Source organism: Talpa occidentalis, unplaced genomic scaffold (genome assembly GCF_014898055.3).
Source record: "Talpa occidentalis isolate TD23 unplaced genomic scaffold, MPIMG_talOcc4v2.1 talOcc4.11, whole genome shotgun sequence".
NCBI lineage: Eukaryota > Metazoa > Chordata > Mammalia > Eulipotyphla > Talpidae > Talpa > Talpa occidentalis.
Window position 1 is genome coordinate 13,032,621 of NW_023601104.1, and position 22,726 is coordinate 13,055,346.

The following is a 22,726-nucleotide window of genomic DNA, read 5'->3' on the forward strand; positions in this document are numbered from 1 at the left end:
CCTGAATGAGTCCATTGATTTATCCAAACCAAGTAGAAATGGCTTTGTTTACAATAGGAGCCTTGAACTAGGATTCAATTTTTTTTTTCATGTACTCCACCTTTGGGAAGCCACATTTTGTCTCCCTGTGTGTTTAGTTTCCAGCCAATTCTGGCTATCAGCTCAAAACTGTCATTATAAATACAAGCCTCAGAAAAATTTAGGTCACTGTGTGTGTGTGTGTGTGTGTGTGTGTGTGTGTGTGTGTGTGCTCCTTAAGGTCTAAGAGCAATTTAATAATTTAGTCTCCATTACATTATTACATTCCCCCCCCCAACTTTAAATGTAGTAGTATTTTTTTTTTTTTTTTTAATCTTGAGGAATTTGGGAGCAATGACCAATCTGGACAAATCTTCACTTTTTTTTTGCAATGTATAAATTGAGTTATTTGATTATTATACATAGCTAATTTTTTGTTAAGAGAATATCCAGTCTAGTTTACAGGTTCAAAAAAATAAAAACCTCAAAAATATTTAAGAGGCATTAAAACTTGATGTCCACAAATAATGAAATACAGTTTTCTCTTTACCTTCACCCGTTTTATTAAATAATCACAACAAAATTTATTCACAAGTTAAGTCCAGCTTAAATAAACTTGGCTAGTTTGCATAAATGCAGCAAGAACAGAAATAACCATATAGACCTTTATTTATTTATTTAAAAAAAAATTTTTTAATAGAGGCATGTTTTATTTATTTATTTGTTTGTTTGTTTGTTTTGTTTATACATGCACTGGGTACAGTCAGAAGCGCGGGAGGGTGAGAGAATTCACCAGAGCCAGAGCGGGGAGCAGAGCAGGCAGAAGGACCGAAGTACACTGCTGAGGGGAGCAGGGCGGCAGGAGAGGTCTGCGCGCCATGTGGGACCCTCCTCTGGTGGCCGGGGAGCAGCCGGGGATCAAACCGGCGCTGCAGAGGCCGCGGGCAGCTTCGCAACCCAGCGCTCAACCACTGCGCCACCGGGGAGGTCCAACCGTACCGACCTTTAAATTTTGCTTTGCTGAAAGTCTATGAGGAACTTCAGATTGGGTGTGCTTAAATGGTCAGCATTTTAGGGCTAAAGACCACACATCAGACTTACCATTAGATTTCACCTTTAATAACAGTACCTTTGGGCAAATTCCTCTTCTTATGAGTCCCAAAAGTTATCCTGGGATCTCTGGGCCTGCCAAAAGGGTCATCTTTTTTATCCTTCAGATAGACCAGCTGTACCCTAACGAGGTGCCAGACTGTTTCCTTGTTGGCACTGAGCTCAATCTGGTTCCTGAAAACATAACATTCCAGACAATGCCTTGGTAAAATATATTTTCAGTTGTCTATTGTGGAGAGGAAAAACGAGTTTTATTGGATATGTGCAAACAAACACATTACTATGAGAAGTCAGAATATTTAATGAACTTTTTAAGATGTCAGGGAGAGAAATGCAAATCCTCAGTTCTTTTTCTGTTTACAAAAAAAATGTAATTTACTGTTGTTGCATGTTGTAGTCAGCTTAAAAAAAGGAAGTTGTCTTTATGCATACAAGAACTGGGGTACAGGCCAGCGGTGCAGGGGGGGATGAGAGGATTGACCAGAAACAGAGCGGGGAACAGAATGGGCAGAATGACTGAAATACACTGCTGAGGGGAGCTGCGGGCGAGTCCAAAGCTTCTTCACAGGTTGTATCTTGACTCCTTGCACCACCAGAGAGGCCCCTGTTTTAATTTTTATAGTTTATTTAGACCCATTTTTAAATTTTGATCCATTTTGATTTTAGCTTTTTGCTAATAATTTTAATGAGCCCAGTTCTTTATATAACTTGCACTTTTAACTCCATGATAGACCCGAATTTTAAAGTAAGTTTTTTTAATGAATTTTTTTTTACGATTGATTTATTCTTAGAAGAACTGGTGTTAGGCCAGAGGTATGGGGGGTGGGGTAGGGTGAGAGGATTCACCAGACAGAGTGGTGAGCAGAACAGGTGGACCTACTGAAACACACTGCTAAGGGGAGCATCCAGCTAGACTGGAGAGGTCTGCTGTGCCATATGTGGGTTAACTCCCTGATTAAGTCCACAGAGACTTAACCTCTATGCTACCAGGGAGCCTCTACTATGAACTGTTTTGAAAACGAAATACTAGAATAAGTAATTTTTATAAATGACAAAAGTCTTTAAAGTGCCCATAATTAAAGATCTAGGTATAATACAGTTAACTAAGTTTTTCAATTTTTGTGGTATACAGTATTTAAGAATAGACATGCATATACCAGAATATATCAGACCTTTTACGAAGTTTATATTTTTGAACATTTCTGTTGTCAGATATGTTAAGAACATTAAATACTGTCCCTTATATGACATTGCTTTCCTGAGGTTTTAAAGAACCTACAGATTATTGCTTCTCTTTCCCACAAGGGAGAAGAGTTTCCTAGGTTAGTGGAGCACAGGGGCATATTACCTAAGAATTCCTGTACCATGTCCAATATTTTCTTTTTTAATTAAAAGATTTTTACCATTCTGATTCCAGAGAAGCTTAAACATCCATAAATTAGACTGAGGGGTGCAGACTGAGGGGTGCCCCGGAATCCCCATATTTGCACCCTCTGAAAAGGTTCTGCCATCTAGGGTCACTCAGAAATAACTGGGTCAGACCCTATCAGTTGTTGTCTAGGAAATCAAAATAATCCGTTGGAAGTTTCAAAGGAAGACCAGGTTGTGTTCTCCATCCTGTAAGGTCATGGCAAAGTTTGAGATTATTGGGGACCTTTCTGCCACATTGGGGAGTGCTCCAACCAGAGGCATTCAGTTGCCCCAGGTTTCCTTGCTTTTCACGGGCTGGTGAGAGACCAAGAGAAGTAAGATTCCCTATAGGGAAGATGTTACAGGATGAGGGAAGATGTTACAGGATGTAACAAGATGTTACATCCACCAAGATATTACAGGAATTGACAGTGGCTGGTGGCACAGAGGGTGCAAAGTATATAAAAAAGTATATATTTATATATTTTCATGAAATGCTTAATATACTCTTCCTGAAATACTCCATCTTCCTATTTTATTCTGGTATTTTTTACTTTTAGCATTTTCCTTTGCATTTCTTTTATATCTTTGTTAGAACTTCTGTGCCCTGGGCCTGTCTGTTCTCTTTTTTAGTTTATTCTTTCATTTTGGTGAAATGCAGCTTATCTTAGCTTCCTGATAAAAGGAGTATGAGGAGTAGATTGCATGTCTGGAAAAGTCTTTATACTTTACATTTGATTGATTACTTGGTTGAATTTAGAATTGTAAGTTGAAAATTATTTTTCCTTCAAATTTTTAGACATTGTTCTGTTGTCTTCTATCTTCCTTCACTATCAAGAAATTGGTATCATTCTCATTCTTGATTCTTTGTGATTTTTTTCCCTCTACAGGCTTTTATGATATTCACTGAACTCATTTTATCTCAGATGTTAAATTTTGTGATGGTCTTCTTAGAATTGGGGTTACTTATTCATTGCCATATCTTCATTGGGCCCTTTTAATCTGGAAACTCATTGTTTTGAGAAATATTTTCTATTATTTTTCTAATAATTTTCTCTGTTCGCCTCCTCCCCTCTCACTAGCTGCATGTTAGAACTTCAAGATTGATTCTCTAGTTTTGTTGTGTTTCCTGCTGTTTCTTTTTGTGCTTTCTAAATTTCCTTAACTTTCATTGAATTAAAAAATTTCTTTTTTCTTGTTTAAAAAAAAAAAACACAAACTTGCATAGGGCCACCCTGGTGGCTCAAGGGGTTAAGTCTCAGCACTATGAAGCTGTCCCAGCCACTGCAGCACAAGTTCAATCCTGGCCAGGGAGCTGACCCAAATGGCACAGCAGACCTCACTCACCTGTCTTGCCCACTGCTCCCCTCAGCAGTGTATGTCACTTCTTGTATGCATAAATAATAAATCTTTATTAAAAAGTCACTTGCGTAATGGTACAATTAATGAACAGTCATAAATCATTTTTTATTACAATAGCAAATGATTTTACTATTGACTTGTGATTGATTATCCTACATTCACATTTTTATTCAGTATCGAATTCTGCAAAGATTATGTGCTGTTTGAAACAGTAGCATGGACTGAATAGAGAAGGTGCAATTTGAAGGAAAGTACATGCAGAGAACTAAACTATATTTTTGAGGAACTTTCGTCATGGATAATATAAAGTAACAATCTTTTTCTTGTAATTTCGTAGGATGAGTTTTCAGGATTGTCACCATATGAAAGGAAGAGACTGAAGAACATATCAGAAAATGCAAATTTTTTTGCTTCTCTTCAGTTATCTGAGGTGTGTATGGTGTTTTAAATTAAAACCTGTATGCGGGGCTTCCTTGGTGGCGTAGGGGTTAAGTTCCATCCAGGGGGGGGAGCTAACCCACATGTGGCACAGAGACCTCTCCTGTCTTGCCAACTGCTCCCCTCGGTAGTGTTCTGCTCCCTACTCTGTTGCCGGTGACTCCTCTCACCTCCTCCACCTGTGTCCTACACCTCAGTTCTTCTAGGCATAAATGAAAAAATAAATCTTAAAAAAAAAAACAAAACAAAATTGATATGCCATTACTCTTGTCAAGTACATCAATAAAAGACTCATCAGGTTTCATAGTATCAGATGATTGTGGGCAAAATTAGGAACAAGTTTTGTACTTAATAGAGATTGCTATATTTTATTGATTTCAAGCCTTTTTAATTGTGTATAAAAAATTGGCATCATAAAACTAATTCAACATTTTTCTTTTTTGGGTGGTTTGTAAAATAATGCTGCCTTATGAGTGGTTGTCTTAGAGTCAAAGAACCAGGGATTTCTGCCAAGCTTTAAGTAAAGGTTAAAAAACTGGGAGTTTGGGTTGAAGGATATTTGGTAAAGTGAGAAGACTGCTTTTTTTTCCTTTTTTGAATCTTAAGCTGAATAGGTTGGAATACTTTGTATAGGAACTTTAAGGATAAATGGCCGGATGTATGTTAATGTTTTATAATAATTATGACTAAAGGTACTTTACATTGGTGTCTTCATATGGGGGAATAACTTTCATGTGTGAGACAGTAGCTGTTTAGTAGTGTGATGTGTCTTCCCTACTCCTAAGATACTAACTCTTGGTTTTACAAGGAAAGCTATATAGTTATATTATTTTTATGTGTTTATATGTTTTGCATACTTTGCAGTCAGCTGCAAGGCTGCGTGAAATGATAAAGAAGAGACAGCCTCCTGAATCCAAAAGGTAAAAAAAAAAGGATTGATTTACAATGACTGCACCATGATATGTCATTGATTTGTTTTATTTTTATTTATTTTTTTTAAAGATTTTATTTATTTATACAAGCACCGGTACAGTCAGAAGCGCGGGAGGGTGAGAGAATTCACCAGAGCCAGACCGGGGAACAGAACAGGCAGAGTGACGAAATACACTGCTGAAGTTCTACCTTTAACTTTAAAGTTTTCATCTTCGGGCCTCCCCCGTGGTGCAGCGGTTGAGCGCTGGGTTGCGAAGCTGCCCGCGGCCTCTGTGGCGCCGGTTCGATCCCCGGTTGCCCCCCGGCCACCGGAGGAGGGTCCCACATGGCGCGCAGACCTCTCCTGCCGCCTGCTGCTCCCCTCAGCAGTGTACTTCGGTCCTTCTGCCTGTTCTGCTCCCCGCTCTGGCTCTGGTGAATTCTCTCACCCTCCGCGCTTCTGACTGTACCCAGTGCATGTATAAACAAAACAAACAAACAAACAAATAAAAAAAACATGCCTCTATTAAAAAAAAAAAAAGTTTTCATCTTCATCAAAGGAATAAAAAGGCAATAGAATCTCCAGAACTGAATTTTGTTTATATTTACAGTTGCTGCTAATAGAAGGAAATATTTACTTCCATTGAATTATTCTTGGTTTTGACTAGAAAACTGTTACTAAGTAGTGTACTTTTAATGTTTTTGGTTTTCGCTCAGTTGTTTTTTCCCCCCTTTTCTAGACTTACTGAATAGCTATCATATTACTATGACCTGGAAATTATTTATTATTTAATTCTGATGACAACCAAATGTAGGCAGTAATATATTCATTTTGTGAAATACAAAACAGGCTCAGAGATAAAATAATTTGCCCAAGGTCAAAATAGCTCATAAGTGGAAGCTTCAGGATTTGAACTCCAGGATTATTTTAAGTTTTCTCCACTGCATTTTAGTGGTGTTTATATATAAATGAAGAAGCTAAAAATTGTGGTATCTTTAGGTAATTTGTTTAGTATTAGATGTTAATGAAATAGAGCTTCATTTAATTGGTTTGATTCAATTACAGGTCAGTTACCTTGAGAAAAACTAAACTTTTAATTATCACCATGTATTTGTGAATGTGAAAAGTTGTTTTAGGAGGAACATCATTAGTGTTGGCAGACAGTTGGCAGAAGTTCTGTTGCCATTTGATCAGTAACTTTATATTTACATATTTTTATTTTTCATTTATTTTTTTAGATTTATTTATTTTATTTATTTATACAAGCACTGGGTACGGTCAGAAGCATGGGAGGGCGAGAGAATTCACCAGAGCCAGAGCGGGGAGCAGAGCAGGCAGAAGGACCGAAGTACACTGCTGAGGGGAGCAGCGGGCGGCAGGAGAGGTCTGCACGCCATGTGGGACCCTCCTCTGGTGGCCAGGGAGCAGCCGGGGATCGAACCGGTGCTGTAGAGGCTGCAGGCAGCTTCGCAACCCAGCGCTCAACCGCTACGCCACCGGGGAGGCCCTATCTTTACATATTTTTATTTTTAAAAATATTTATTTTGTAGAAGAACTGGGATATAGGCCAGAGGTGTGGGGAATGAGGGGTGATAGAGACAGAGTTGGGAGCGCAACAGCTGGATCTACTGAAACACACTGCTGAGGGGATCAGCCAGTGAGACAGGAGAGCTCTGTTGCACCATATGTGGGTCAGCTCCCTGGTTGGGGATCAAACTCAACACTGAAACTTAACCCTTAGGCTACCAGGAAGGCTTTGCATATTTTGAATAGCATGGATTAATGATTTGTGCCTAAATCACCTAAATAACAAAGTTCCAGTATTTAGTGGAAGTATGGTTATTAATATCAAGTTGGTAGGGTGAAGTTAAATAATATGGAGGGAAGAATATGGTTTTTGTAATTTGATGAACTTTTTTTAAAAAAAGATTTATTTATGCATATAAGAACTGGGGTACAGGACCGAGGTGTGGGGGGGGGTGAGAGGATTCACCAGAGACAGAGTGGGGAACAGAACAGGCAGATTGACTGAAATACACTGCTGAGGGGAGCAGTGGGCGAGTCAGGAGAGGTCTGCTGCGCCAAGTGGCTATCTCCCTGGCCAGGGATTGAACTCATGCTGCAGTGGCTGGCGATAGCTTGATAGCACTAATATTTAATCTCTGCACCACCAGAGAGGCCCCGCTTTGTAAGTCTTGACAGAAGGTAGTTAGTCTTCTAATTTTGACCTTCAATACTGCGTTGATGGGCCTCCTCGGTGGCGCAGCGGTTGAATGCTGGATTGCGAAGCTGCCCGCAGCTTCTGCAGCGCCGGTTCGATCCCCGGCTGCTCCCTGACCAGAGGAGGAGGGTCCCACATGGCGTGCAGACCTCTCCTGCCGCCCACTGCTCCCCTCAGCAGTGTACTTCGGTCCTTCTGCCTGCTCTGCTCCCCGCTCTGGCTCTGGTGAATTCTTTCACCCTCCCGTGCTTCTGACTGTACCCAGTGCTTGTATAAATAATAAATAAATAAATCTTTAAAAAAAAATACTGCGTTGATTTTCTGTGTTTTTTACCTCACTGTATAAACTGTAGGATCAGTTTTTCACTATCCACAAAATAACTTCCTGGGATTATGTGGAGATTACATTGAGTTTATAGATTAAGTTGGGGAGAACTGACATCATGACATTATTGAGTCTTCTATCTATGAACATGAAATTTCTCTGCATTTACATAGTTCTTTGTTCATCAGAGTTTTGTAATTTTCCTCATATTAATCTTATAAATATTTTGTTAGACTTATATCTAGGTATTACATTTATTTGGGTTGCTACTGTAAATGGTTTTGTGTTTTTAATTTCAAATTCCACTCGTTAATTGCTGGTTTATAAGAAGCTGAGGGAATACTACTGCTTGACCCGTTTCCAGAATGTCATGTATTTGGGAATTTATAGTATGTAGCTTTTTCAGATTGACTTCTTGTTTTTTGCTTTTTATATCTTAGAGTTCATGTCATGTCAGCACATAAAGATCTGTTTCATTCTTTTTTATTTTTAAACTTTATTTTATTTTATTTAAGATTTATTTATTTACCTATACAAGCACTAGGTACAGTCAGAAGCATGGGAGGGTGAGAGAATTCACCAGAGCAGGGAACAGAACAGACAGACTGATGAAGTACACTGCTGAGGGGAGCAGCGGGCGCGGCAGGAGAGGTCTGCATGCCATGTGGGACTTATTTGTTTATACAAGAACTGGGGTACAGGCCAGATGTGCAGGAGGGTGAGAGGATTCACCAGGGACAGAGTGGGGAACAGAACAGGCAGACTGACTGAAATACACTGCCGAGGGGAGCACCGGGCGAGACAGGAGCAGTCTGCTCGCCATGTGGCTATCTCCATGGCCTGCTGGAATCAAACTGACACTGCAGAGGCTGTGGGCAGCTTCACAGCGCTGCGCTCATCTGCCTGTGCCACCAGGGAGGCCCCTCATTCTTTTTTATGATCAGTATGGGCCTCCCTGGTGGGGCAAGGGTTAAAGACACAGCATTATCAAGCTGTTGCCAGCCACTGCAGCATGAGTTCAATCCCCGGCCAGAGATCAACACAGCGCAGCAGACCTCTCCTGTCTCTCCCGCTGCTCCCCTCAGCAGTGTATTTTCAGTGGATCTGCCTGTTCTGCTCCCCATTCTCTCTGGTGAATCCTCTCACCCCTCTCCCCAACACCTCTGGTCGACACCTCAGTTCTTATATGCATAAATAAAATAAATCTTTAAAAAAGATTTGTATGTCATAATTTAATACTTCTCACATCAGTTTGTCATGATTTAATACTTCTTTCATCCCCATGGGAACATCTGTGATGTTGCAGACTTTCACATTGTAGCCACATATATACATCTTTGCAGTGTGTACATATATGCAGTGGATATTATATCTTTAGACATCTTCTTAATATTAGCAAGTACATGTAACTATGAGTTACATGTGAATTTTTCCTCTCTCCTTTAGAAAGAAGCCTAAGAAGAGGGAAAATGGGATTGGATGTAGAAGGTCAATGCGATTACTGAAAGTAGAGCCTTCAGGAGTTCCATTACCAGAGACTCCAACTCAGCCAACAATAGTAGCAGATGAAAATGTAAGAAAAAGTACAAATATGTCAACTCAGTGAAATACTGAAATATTTGATGTGTTTGAGACTACACTAAAAGGTCATTAAATTATGTTTGTCATCTTAATACTCATTAAATGAATAAGATTTTAAAGTCATAGGGACTGAATTGGATTCTGTGTATCTACAGACTTATCTACTGTGGGATTGTGATTAAATTACTTACCCTTACTGAACTCACTTACCCTTTCTGAACTCACTTCCTTGTTTTTTGAATGAAAACAATAGAAAGCTCAAAGGGGTATTGGGAGGATTAAATGAAGCCATATTTATAAACTTCCTTTCATTGTTTTAAAAACCTAATAAATAATCCATAAATGGTAGTAATTATTGTTATTGATAATAATGTGATGGGATCCCTTGATATAGTTTAATGTTATAATATTAGTGAGTAGAAAGAGTTTTATTTACCAAGTTTATTCTTTAATATTTTTTATTCAAAGAGCACCTACTGTTTTTAATACTTTATATATAAGTGCTTTACTATAAATTGAAAGATAGCACTAAAGATCAACTCTGACATTTTGGTCATCTGAATGATCATCACAACCATATATCTGTTGGTCATCACAATTTTGTAGATACCCTTACTATATCTAATGTACTTTGATATTTTTTCTTCTTACTAGCTGAGATACCCTTTTTTGGAGGGTATTTTTTGTTGTTGAGGTAACATCGGTTTATAATGCCATATGATTCAGAAATACGGGTTCACCTCTTTATATATATTACCACACCCAGCTCTAAAGCATCCATATTCCTCCACCATGGTCCAATGGGTTCCCTTTTTTTCATATATGGTACTGTGTTTTTATGTGATTTTTAGAATTCTGGAGACCTGATCTTTCAACTGCTGAGTCAGGGGGTGAGAGAGGGGCATGGAGAGGGACAATTGCTAGTGTGAATGTGCTGGTGGGGGTCTGACTCCTGCTTATGGCTCCACGGATATTGCTCTTTCCTGGGGTTCTAGATCTGAGAGTCTGAAGTCAGTGCATTTCACAAGGTCAGTGCGAGTCATAAGGCATAGTGTAGGTGTGTCAGAGGAACCCTAGGAGTATAGTACTAATCACTTTCCTTTTTCTTTTCACTGGGAACCTGACCTGCTGGGAGTACCCTAGTACCTCCACAAGTATTTCCCCTCAGTCAGGCTTGTGTTCCTCCATACTGTTGACCTCTCACCTCCCCAGTAATTCTATGGCAGCTCCCTTGCCCCAGGATGCAGTTCCAGGTGTTTCTCTCCACCCATCTCTTTAATGAAGCATGAATCTCCTCCTTGTCCCTCTGGTGGAGTTTGTGCTGATCTCTGATGCTGATGCCCAAGAGATGTTTTGATTTCTCCCTAAGTCATGGATTTTCATTAATGAAATTGATGTTACCTGAATCAATTCTTTGTAACTGCAGTATTGTTAAGTGTGTCTTTGGACAAGTTAAGTCTGTAAGTTTAGTATCTTTAAAATGTGTTCTCTGATTTATTGGATTGTTGAGAGGATTAAATGAGACAATCCATGTTATTACTATACAGTGTACATTGTAGTCATTCAGCCATTGAACATCTATTTTTGGAATGCTAAGAATGTGTCAACCCTGTTGTTGGTATTAAAAGTAAAGTAGTGAAAAATCTCAACTTTTATATTCAGGGCAGGGTGACAATCACCAACTTTTTTTTTTTTTTTTTTTAATAACAGCCTTTGTTACCTTCTGGGCCTTTAGAAATGACTCCTGAAAATCGAGATGATAACAGTGAACTTTTTAAAGGCTTTCTACAAATATGGGCAAAAATGAATAAGGTATTACTTGGGATGGCTTACAGTTTTTAGAATCATCTGTTATATAACTAATATATAGTATTAACTTAGTACTTTGATCCTGCCCATCGTTTCAGACAAGTAGTAAGAATATCGAAAAGAAGTTATCCAACATTAAAAGGTGAGTTAAAATTCCTTGCCTTTTGTTTTTATTTTTTTAAAGATTTATTTATTTATGCAAAGAAGAACTAGAGTACAGGCCAGAGGTGTGCGGGTGAGAGGATTCACCAGAGACAGAGTGGGGAACAGAATAGGCAGACTGAAGTATACTGCTGAGGGGAGCAGCAGGCAAGTCAGGAGAGGTCTGCTGTGCCATGTGGGTCCCTCCCTGGTTGGGGATCGAACTTGTGCTGCAGTGGCTGCAGATAGCGTCATAGTGTTGCATCTTCTTGCACCACCAGGGAGGCCCCCGTTTTTATTTTATAAAGATTTTTTATGCATACAAGAACTGGGGTTAGACCAGAGGTGTGGGGGGTGAGAGGATTCACCAGAGACAGAGTGGGGAGCCAAACAGGTGGATCTACTGAAATGCACTGCTAAGGTTAGCAGCAGGTGAGACAGGCAACGTCTGCTGCACTATGTGGGCCAGTTTCACCCTAACAAGTTCCCTTGTTTTTGTGTATTTCTTTTCAGCATTTGTTGCTATATGCTGTGCCACTAGTTATAAGCATCATGAATGCAGATATTTTATGTCAACAATCAGAACAGTGCCTGACACATGATATATAGTCATTCAATTTTAATAAATGTATGAATTCTCATACATTTTAAATTTATTATATACAATTTGCATTATGCTTTCCTCATTAATATTATGGTTGCATGTTTCAAGAGTCTTTATATTTTATTGAATAATTATATAATATTCTATTGAGTAGATGGAATTTACTTAACCATCCTCTTGCTGCCTAAATTTGGAGTATTTTTGGAGTATTAAGTTTAAGTTTTGTATGTTTGTTGAGGTATATATTTGTGATAGTGAATTTTTTTCTTAATACAGATTTCTGGAAAATAATGAATCAAATATTATGGACAGTTACATGACTTTTAGTATACATTGCCACGTTATTGTCAAAATCTTTTTTTCCCTTCTGAAAATCTTATAAACTTACTTTGCGTAACAGTATACAGAAATGTATATGTTTAACTATTGCCTGCGAGCCTTCATAAGTGAAAAATAGTATTCCAGTGTTTAATTTGATTTTCTTATGAGGAAGATGAATATTTTACCAAAATACCAGGTTGTGATTTTTTTTATGAATCATCTTGTACTTATTTTGACTGTTGAGATTAGTTTTCCTGATAAAATTTAACTTTTAATTTTTCTCAGCTACAAAGCCAACTTAAATGACATGGTCATAAATGAAGATACTGTTTGTAAAGTTTTCAAAGGCCCAATATTCTCTTTGGCTCTCCATCCATCAGAAAATAGAACTTTAGTGGCTGCTGGAGCTAAATTTGGGCAAGTTGGACTTTGGGATTTGGTAAGTTATAATTAATTTTTTGAGGATATTAAAGTTTGAAGATAATAGTCTGTTTTAAACCAATATTACTTAAAAAAAAAAAAAAACCTGTAAGCAAATAGTCTAGAGCCAGATGTTTGTAAGTGTTACCTGATTTATAGATTTGTACTTTTGTGACATCAAATTTTAGAAATCTGGATGAATTTAAATTTGTGTTATAGAACTTTATCTTTTTAAACTTGAATATCATTAGTCATCTGGGGTAAGTTAACTGCCAAGAAACTTTATTATAACTTTAAATGTATATATGGGAGGATCACATAATGTTCTTCATTTTCTAATTTTGTTTAAAATGCAGTTTCCAAGCTAGATCAAAATATCTTCCCAGGGAACTGCTTAGGATGATCCCAGTCATTTTTGATGAGTCAGAAACACATAATTGAATTTCATTCATTGTATATTTAGTTCTGCATTGAATTCTTTCAGTGGTTACAGAATTGAGAAAAGCCAAGTTAATGTTCTCGGAATTTACTTTCTAATTGGGGAAGAACAGCAAAGACTTGAACCATGACATGAGATTAATGAATGGAGCTGAAGAAACTATCAGTAACTTGAATCTGTTTGGGGTTAATAAATAGATTTTGTAATTAAGAAGAAAAGACAAGTAAAAATTCTCTTTTACTTTGGGAGCATAGATTTTCCTTTATTTTGATGAAATATAAGTGGGAGTAAGAGGCTAAAAGATTTGGTAAAGAAAACTGAAGCAGAGAAATGGAAGGAGGACAGGAATAGTATAAAGTCACATGTTATTACATGAGTTTCAAGGATGGGAATTTGAGAGGGCCTCTAGTAGAGAAATTAAAAAGAATTGGAACATAGAGGGCCTCCCTGGTGGCATAGGGGGTCGAGCACCTCACTATGAGGCTATCCGTAGCCTCTGCAGCATGAGTTCGATGCCCAGCCGGCCAAAGAGAAACCCACGTGGCGAGGCAGACCTCTCCTGTCTCTCCCGCTGCTCCCCTCAGCAGTGTATTTCAGTTGGTCTGCCTGTTTTGTTCCCCTCTCTGTCTCTGGTGGTTCCTCTCATCTCCCGCATCTCTGGCCTGAGCCCCAGCTCTTACGTACATAAATAGATAAATCTTTTTTTTTTTTTTTTAAAAAGAGAAGGGGAACATAGAAAAGAACCTTGGCTTTGAAAATAGGAGTAAGAGAATTGCTTCAACATTAGTGGGTTGAGAGAATAGTTTTAACATTTGAATATGTGATAAACAGACTTTAGGAGATTAAAAAAAAGTGGGGCTCCCTGGTGGCCTAAGGGCTCTGTCTCAGGGATGTCACCAAAACTGCCCAGGTTCCATCCCCTGCCAGGGAGCTAATCCACATATGGCGCAGAAGAACTCTCCTGTCTTGCCCGCTGCCCCCCTCAGCAATGTATTTCAGTAAATCCACCTGTTCTGCTCTCCACTCTGTCTTTTATGAGTCCTCTCACCCCCCCCAACCCCCACAACTCTGGTCTACACCCTGTTCTTCTATGCAAAAATAAATAAAATTTTAAAAAAAGTGGGATGATGGAAGAAATAGAAGCAGTGGATAAAATCTTGAAAATTTTTTTTAGAAAAAAAATCTGTAGTTATTTTTATGTTATAAGGTGCATGTACTTTAAATGTACAATTCAATGATTCTTGATGGTCACTAAGTTGAAAATTTTTATCATTTTTCTAAGATTTCTCCTGCCTAGATAACGTTAATCCCCCATTTCTATCCTTGTCCCAGGCAAATCTCCATAAATTTGCTCTTTTTGGTCATTTCATTTCAGAATCATTACAGGGTCTTTCATGTTCTTCCTTTCAGCGTCAAGTTTTTAGGATTCATCTGTACTATAGCATGTATCAGTACTTATTTTTTTAATTGCTGAATAGTATTCCTTTGTTTGACTATACCACATGTTGTTTATATACCACATGTTTATTTCATCACTTGATGGATATTTTGATTTCAAACACTTTTCAAAAATTTTTATTTCTTTATACATACAAGAGCTGGGGTGTAGGCCAGAGTTGCAGGGGGTGAGAGAATTCACTAGAGACAGAGTGGGGAACAGAAAGGCAGACGGACTGAAACACACTGCTGAGGGGAGCAGCAAGTGATACAGGAGAGGTCTGCTGTGCCACGTGGGTAACTCCCTGGCTAGGGATCAATCTCATGCTTTAGTGGCTGGTGATAGCTTGATAGTCCTGAGACTTACTACCCCTTGTGCCACCAGGGAGGCCCAGATTGCAAACACTTTTGACGTTCTGTGTGATGCTACCACGAACATTTGTGTACATATTTTGGGGGGGGGGTGGATATGTATTTTAATTTCTCTTGGATAGATAACTAGGGGTAGAATTGCTGGGTCAAGAGTTCTGAGTAACAGGGGCCTCCCTGGTGGCTCAGTGCTATCAAACTATCGCCAGCCGCTGTGGCATGAGATCAATCCTGGCCATGGAGCTAACACACTTGGCGCAGAAGACCTCTCCTCTCTCCCCCTCTGCTCCCCTTAGCAGTGTATTTCAGTAGATCTACCTGTTCTTCTCCCTCCTCTGTCTCTGGTGAATCCTCTCCCCCCCACCCCCGACCTACATCTCAGTTCTTATATGCATAAATAAATCTTTAAAAAGAAAAAGAATTCCGAGTAACTAAGTTACTAAGTAACTGAGGAAGATTTCGAAGAATTGCCAAACTGCTTTCTAAATTGATCGTGTCATTTCATATTTCCACTGGCAAAGTATGGAGATTTTAGTTTGTGTGTTCATCAACATCTATTGTGTTTTTTTGATTGTAGCTTTATAGTGACTGAGTAATTGCATCTTATTGTGGTTTTGTATTTTCCTGATGATGTGAGCATCTTTTCATGTCACTTGGATATATTTTTTAAACGGTTCTTCAAATCCATCAATGTTTATAGGGTGTTTGTTGTCTTACCAAAGTTGTAAGAGTTCTTTGTATATTACAGATACAAATTCTCTATTAGATTCGTGATTTGCAAGTACTCCTAGTCTGATTTCTTTTTCTTTTTTTTTAAAAAAGATTTATTTATACAAGAATTGGGGTACAGGCCAGAGGTGTGGGAGGGTGAGAGGATTCACCCGAGACAGAGTGGGGAGCAGAACAGGCAGATGGACTGAAAACACTGCTGAGGGGAGCAGCGGGTGCTGAGGAGAGGTCTGCGGTGCCATGTGGCCCTGGCTGGCCGGGAATCGAACCCGCACTGCAGAGGCTGCGGACAGCTTCACAACACTGCGCTTAACCTGCTGCGCCACCGGAGAGGCCCTCTTTTTGTTTTCTTAATGCTGTCTTCTAAGGTGCAAAAGATTTTAATTTTGATGAGGTCCATTCAAAAATTTTTTTTAATGGGTTGTGCTCTTTGATTTTTTTTTAAATAAAGATTTATTTATTTATACAAGCACTGGGTACAGTCAGAAGTGCGGGAGGGTGAGAGCATTCACCAGAGCGGGGAACAGAACAGGCAGACTGATGAGATACACTGTTGAGGGGAGCAGCGGGCGGTAGGAGAGGTCTGCGCGCCGTGTGGGACCCTCGCCAGTGTCCCGGGATCGAACCAGTGCTGCAGAGGCTGCGGGCAGCTTCGTAACCCAGCGCTCAACTGCTGCGCCACCAGGGAGGCCTGCTCTTTGGTGTTTTATCTAAGAAATCTTTAACCCAAAGTTTTGAAGATTTTCAGACATTTTAAAAAAAGCTTTTTGTACATTTAGCATTCTTGGATCATCAATCTTGAGTTATTTCTCATACAAATCATGAAGGAAAGATCCAAGTTCATCTTTTTGTATGTGAGTATCCAGATGTGTTGCACTAGTCATTAGATTGTCTTGCCACTCCCTCAATTTATCTTCTAAACTTTACTAATTTCACCTAGGATTAAAATTTGAGTCATTTATTCAGTCAACCGTTTATTTATCCCACACTTACTATTTTCTTTTTCTTTTTTTTTTTTTAAAGATTTATTTATTTATACAAGAGCTGGAGTATAGACTAGAGGAGCGGGAGGGTGAGAGAGTTGACCAGAGTCAGAGCAGGGAGCAGAACAGGCAGACGGAGCCGCGGGCGCAACAGGAGAGGACTGCCGTGCCATGTGGGAATCTCCCTGACCGGCTGGGAATCAAAAACGTGCTGCAGAGGCTGCAGACAGCTTCACAGCACTGTACTCAACCCGCTGCGCCACAGGGGATGCCCCACACTTATTATTTCTAATGTATTATTGTAATGACTCCCCGGTGATCAGACATTTGTGTATGAAGACTCTCTGTCCTCATAAAATTTAGAATTAGGGCCTCCCTGGTGGCCTTTGGGGCCCTCATGCCGCAGGGGTTAAAGTCTTAGCACTACCAAGCTATTGCCAGCTACTGTGTCATGAATTCCATTCCCAGCCAAGGAGGTGACCCACATGGTGCAGCAGACCTCTCCTGTCTTGCCCGCTGTTCTCCTCAGCAGTATATTTCAGTAGATCTGTTTTCTCCCTACTCTGTCTCTGGTGAATCCTCTCACACACCCACCCCGCCGCCCTGCACCTCTGGCCTAACCCCAGCTCTTGTATGCATAAATAAATAAATCTTAAAAAAAATAATTTAGAATTAGAATTTACTGAGAAGAGCAACATTAATGAAATGATTACCAAGTATACCATTACATAATTGACAAGTAGAATTATGTGTTGTGATTAATGGAATGAAGGGAAAGGAGTGTTATGAAAACAGAGTAGTCTAACGTGGAGTATCAGGGAAGGCTTCCCTGGGGAAGAAAATTGAGATTTGAAAGCTAAATATGAGTAAGACAAGTAAATATGAGTAAGACAAGTAATGAAAGGGGAACGAGCACTTGAGGCAAGGAGAGCAGCATTTTAAGTACATTGGAAGAATGCCTACTTGATAATTCAAAGACCTGAAAGAATATCTGTGTGATTGGAGCATAGACAGCAAAGTAATGAGTGGAAGGAATGTATGAGTGGACTAGGAGGAATCTATAGAGGTGGACAGATGCCAGACGTAGATCTTTATCAGTTTTGTTAAGAATTTTGGTTTTTATTCTAAAAGCAACAGGAAGCCACAAAAGAGTTTAAGCTGGGTCTTAATTTCCTATGTCTAGTAAAGTCCTTAAGTGGTTTTGCCTTTTTCTTTCCCTCTTTATAACCACCATATTGGGCCAGCGCCCCATCTCTTTTTTAGGATTAACATCATAATCTTTTTTTTTTTTTTTTTAATTTTCTAGAGGCATGTTTTATTTATTTGTTTGCTTTTTGTTTATACATGCACTGGGAGGGAGGGTGAGAGAATTCATCAGAGCCAGAGCGGGGAGCAGAGCAGGACCGAAGTACACTGCTGAGGGGAGCAGCGGGCGGCAGGAGAGGTCTGCGTGCCATGTGGGACCCTCCTCCGGTGCCCGGGGAGCAGCTGGGCATCGAACTGGCACCGCAGAGGCCGCGGGCAGCTTCGCAACCCAGCACTCAACCGCTGCGCCACCGGGGAGGCCCAACATCATAATCTTACCTGGTGCTTGTGCATCCAGTTTTTCTCTTCCAAATCAGTGTGCACACATTGCCTTTTCTAGGCTCAAAACAAACTGCCCCGGAACCCATTTTGGTTTAAAGTAATTAGAAACTCTCAACCTGGTATATTCAGTTTAAAATTGGGGATTGGAATTTTCCCTAGTATGAGCAAAAGATGATAAAGTCAACAACAAAAAATTCACCAGTATCAGTAAGGAAGATAAATATAACAATGCTGTGTACTTAAATAACTAGCCACTAAGGACAGAAACAAATTCTGTAGCAGAAGTTGGTAGAGGACAGCATGCTCTACCTCCCAAATTCACACTGGTAAATTAACCACTCCCTGAGAATTTCTGCCTATATCCTCAAAACTAGAATAAAGCACACTGAATGGGTATTCGTGTGCTGGGAAAAAAACAGGAAATAAGGAAAAAATCTCTGCAAGGAAATTTTCTTGGTATATGGTAGTGGTATAATACCCAAGCATGCATACCTGCTAAGTAGGTGGTGTGAATTCTGGAATAAGATAATGAACAAAATCTCAGAGTCTAGGAACACTAATAAATAGAACATATTGTTTAAACTGAAACCAGCTGTCTACCTGCCTCCTCCTGTCCCCAGCTTTCTTCTTTATTACAGAAAGGCCTGCCATTTTCTTTTTCTTTTTTAAAAAAGATTCTATTTATGCATACGAGACCTAGGGTGTAGGCCGGAGGTATGGTGGGGGTGAGAGGACTCACCAGAGACAGAGTGGGGAGCAGAACAGGTAGATCTACTGAGATACACTGCTGAGGGGAGCAGTGGGTGAGGCAGGAGAGGTCTGCTGCACCATGTGGGTTAGCTCCTGGCGAGGAGAGGGGGGAATTGAGGGGGAGGTTTGCTGATGATAGCTTGATAGTACTGTGACTTTAAGCCCTGCACCACCAGGGAGCCCCAAGGCCTGCCATTTTCTGAGGAAAAAATAAACTGGCATTAGGAATGGAAGTAAATTCTTTACTTCAGCGTATCAAAGTCCACTCTTCAGTACAGGTCTAATTTTCAGTATAGTAGTTACTGTTTACATACCAATATTTACATTTTAATTAAATGTAAAATTAAAAATCGTTCTTTAGTGACAACTAGGTGTGTTTGAAGTTCTTTTTTTTTTTTTTAATAGAGGCATGCTTTATTTATTTGTTTGCTGGTTTGTTTGTTTGTTTTGTTTATACATGCACTGGGTACAGTCAGAAACGCGGGAGGGTGAGAGAATTCACCAGAGCCAGAGCGGGGAGCAGAGCAGGCAGAAGGACCGAAGTACACTGCTGAGGGGAGCAGCGGGCGGCAGGAGAGGTCTGCACGCCATGTGGGACCCTCCTCCGTGGGCCGGGGAGCAGCCGGGCATGGAACCGGCGTCGCAGAGGCTGCGGGCAGCTTCGCAACCCAGCGCTCAACCGCTGCGCCACCGGGGAGACCCTGTTTGAAGTTCTTAGTGACTATATATGGCTAGTGGATACCGTATTGGACAGTGCATGAATGTGTATGTATTTTTATAAAGTTTTTGTCATCTCAGAATATTCTTTTGGACAAATGCTGCTGTTAAGCAAGTTAATAACGTTAATTTGGTATTATAAAACTCAAAGACAAGGTGATCAAACAATAGAATGATACGAAAAAGAGCAGACAGAACTAAAGGAAACAAAGATCAATGAAACTAAAAATTAGAAACTAATAAATTAGGCCAGTGCAACATAATCTCAAACATGAAAAAAGACTTAAGAAACAAGGCAATGAAAAAGGAAAGATAGTTAAAAAGATGGTCCAACAAATGAAACAAAATATATTCAAAGACAATTTTTCTTAAATAAAGATAGAATTGAATTGACAGATTGAATGTGTACAGTATGTTCTAGGAAAATTTTGGCCTTAAATGTTAAAGAATTTTTTAGGCGGAAGAAACATATTTAAGGGAAAAGCCAAATTTGCCTCAGTTTTCTGCAGCAATATGTTAGGTAACGTCTAAAACCTTCTGAGGGAAGGAGGTGTGGCCCTGAGATACTTATCCAGTCCAAGATTGTTGTAATGTGAAAGTACCAAGTAGGTAATCTTACGAAAAAATTCAAGAAATTCAAGATTCATGAGTTCATCTAGGAAAAAACTGAGCACATCCCAACTAATTAGGAGTAAAAATTAAGATTTCAGAAATAGAGAAGCTTGACAAAAGAATGGGTGATGAGCATTGAATCCATTTAAATGAAAAATTAATATAATAGAGCTGTATGAATATTATGAATCTGGACAAAATAATAACAAAATAGAGAAAATAAAGACAAAATGGAGAAAAGGATGACTAGAGGAGGGGTGAGAGCAATATTGTCAATCAGTAGATACCATCTAAAATTGAGTTGTGATTTAAAAATAAAAAGCATAGTGCCTACAACTAATTTAGAAGATAATCTCTTTGGAACATAGCATCTTCTATTTTCTTTTGTAAAAAAAAATACTTAAAGTTCAAAAATTCCTTCATCCTGATGTAAATACTATAAAATGGCATGTTTAGCATCATCTTATTTTTTCTAAGTTTTGTCATTTTACATATATAGGATATATAGGTACATATAAAGATATCTGTAATGATCACCGATATACATTTTTAAAGATTTATTTATGGATGCAAGAGCTGGGGTATTGGCCAGAGGTGTGTGGGGGGTGAGAGGATTCACCAGAGCCACAGTGGGCATCAGAACAGGCAGAATGACGGAAACACACTGCTGAGGGGAGCAGCGGGCAAGACAGGAGAGATCTGCTTCGCCAAGTGGATTGTTTCCTGGCGGACCAGGGATCTAACTTGTGCTGCAGAGGCTGGGGATTTGCTTCAGAGTGTGGTACTTAACCCCTTGCGCCACCAGGGAGGCCTGATCACAATATTTTAATGGTAATTTGGGAATTGGAGTGATTTTAAAGTTTTTTTTTTTTTTCTAAAAAAAACCACTGTAAATAAATGTCAAGATGTTAACACTGGTTAATTTTAGGTAGGAGAAATGTATATAATTGTAATTTTTTCCTTCCTATTTTATTTATTCCTTTAAAAAATAGTTCAGTTTATTTTAAAATTTGAAGTAAAAAAGGGGAAAACAAAAATTCTTAAGTATTTCAGAGCTGGCCAGAACAGATTTGGAGGTGATAGTTCTCATTCTTAATAACATGTGTGGGTAGGGCCTCCCCAGTGGCACGCGGTTGAGCGCTGGGCTGCGACGAAGCTTCCCGCAGCCTCTGCAGCGCCGGTTCGATCTCCGGCTGCTCCCCGGCCACCGGAGGAGGGTCCCACATGGCGCGCAGACCTCTCCTGCCGCCCGCTGCTCCCCTCAGCAGTGTACTTCTGTCCTGCCTGCTCTGCTCCCCGCTCTGGCTCTGGTGAATTCTCTCACCCTCCCGCGCTTCTGACTGTACCCAGTGCTTGTATAAATAAATAAATAAATAAACAAATAAATAAATCTTAAAAAAAAAAATAACATGTGTGGCATGTGAGTATAACTTCCCCAAATCTGAAAAGTGATGATTTAGGAATTGGTAATCCAGTTGTGCAAAGAAAAATCCTTAGAAGTAGTAACATCAATGTGGAAACTCAAATATGTGCATTTTCATTATGTATTTATAAGTTTAAAGCATGTTTTTAAAAAAGATACCTATTCAGTGACTTGATCAAACTGTTGTACTTAGCAATTAATACATTAAAACATTAAAATTACATTAAAACATTTAATTGGAATGCTTTACACTTACCACATTACAGAAACTAAAATAATCTCTTATACAGTTAATTACAAATACTTGTAACTAATAGTCCCTGAGGTTTTTTGTTGTTGTTTTTTGGCCCATATACTTAAGTATTATCTAAAACATGTCTTTGTAGCTGCTGGGCCCTACCATCCCTGTACTGGGCTGAGTTTACAAATCTGTTGTAACCTGTAGTTTCCCTGTTATTTCTCTGGCTCTACTCTCCTGCTTAGCTTTGTTCCCTGGTAATTAATTAAAACCTGCCACTGCCATAGCTACTGCTGCTACTGGAATCACCATAGCCACCTTGGTTTCATGGTTTGGTGAAATATTGGCCTCTACCCCTAAGGGGCTTCTGCTCTAAATTTCCTCCTTCATGGGCCTCAAATTTGAATAATTGATTGTTGTAATTGCCAAAATCATTGTAAAGTCCACCACCTACAAAATTTCTTTTGTAATTACCAAATTCATTATAGCCATTCCCACTGCCACAATATCTACTACCACATGGCTGCCACCATGTGGTAGTAGCCACTTCTACCACTGAAGTTTCCACCATAACCAAGTTGTCATTCCTAACAAAACCACTTTCACCATCATTGCCAGAGTTTATAGATACACTGTGACTTCTTTGTATGAAGTATTGGACATTTCTTGCTTAGATAGGGCTTTCCTTACTTCACAGTTGTGATGGTTCACTATATGGTATTTCTCCTCCCCCACCCGCAAGCTGCTTATTGAGATAAAATGGGTTTAC

The 22,726-nt window shown here is 39.4% G+C and overlaps 1 protein-coding gene across 1 annotated transcript in view; it reads left to right on the top strand.

Annotated features, from left to right (window-relative positions):
- The window catches only part of WDR76 (WD repeat domain 76), a 44,159-nt gene that overhangs the window by 4,305 nt on the left and 17,128 nt on the right, over positions 1-22,726 (top strand). The window contains exons 3-8 of the mRNA XM_037502376.2: positions 4,238-4,330; positions 5,203-5,258; positions 9,244-9,370; positions 11,089-11,190; positions 11,286-11,329; positions 12,539-12,692. Of these exons, the coding sequence (XP_037358273.1) occupies positions 4,238-4,330; positions 5,203-5,258; positions 9,244-9,370; positions 11,089-11,190; positions 11,286-11,329; positions 12,539-12,692 (576 nt within the window). The remainder of the gene's footprint in view (positions 1-4,237; positions 4,331-5,202; positions 5,259-9,243; positions 9,371-11,088; positions 11,191-11,285; positions 11,330-12,538; positions 12,693-22,726) is intronic.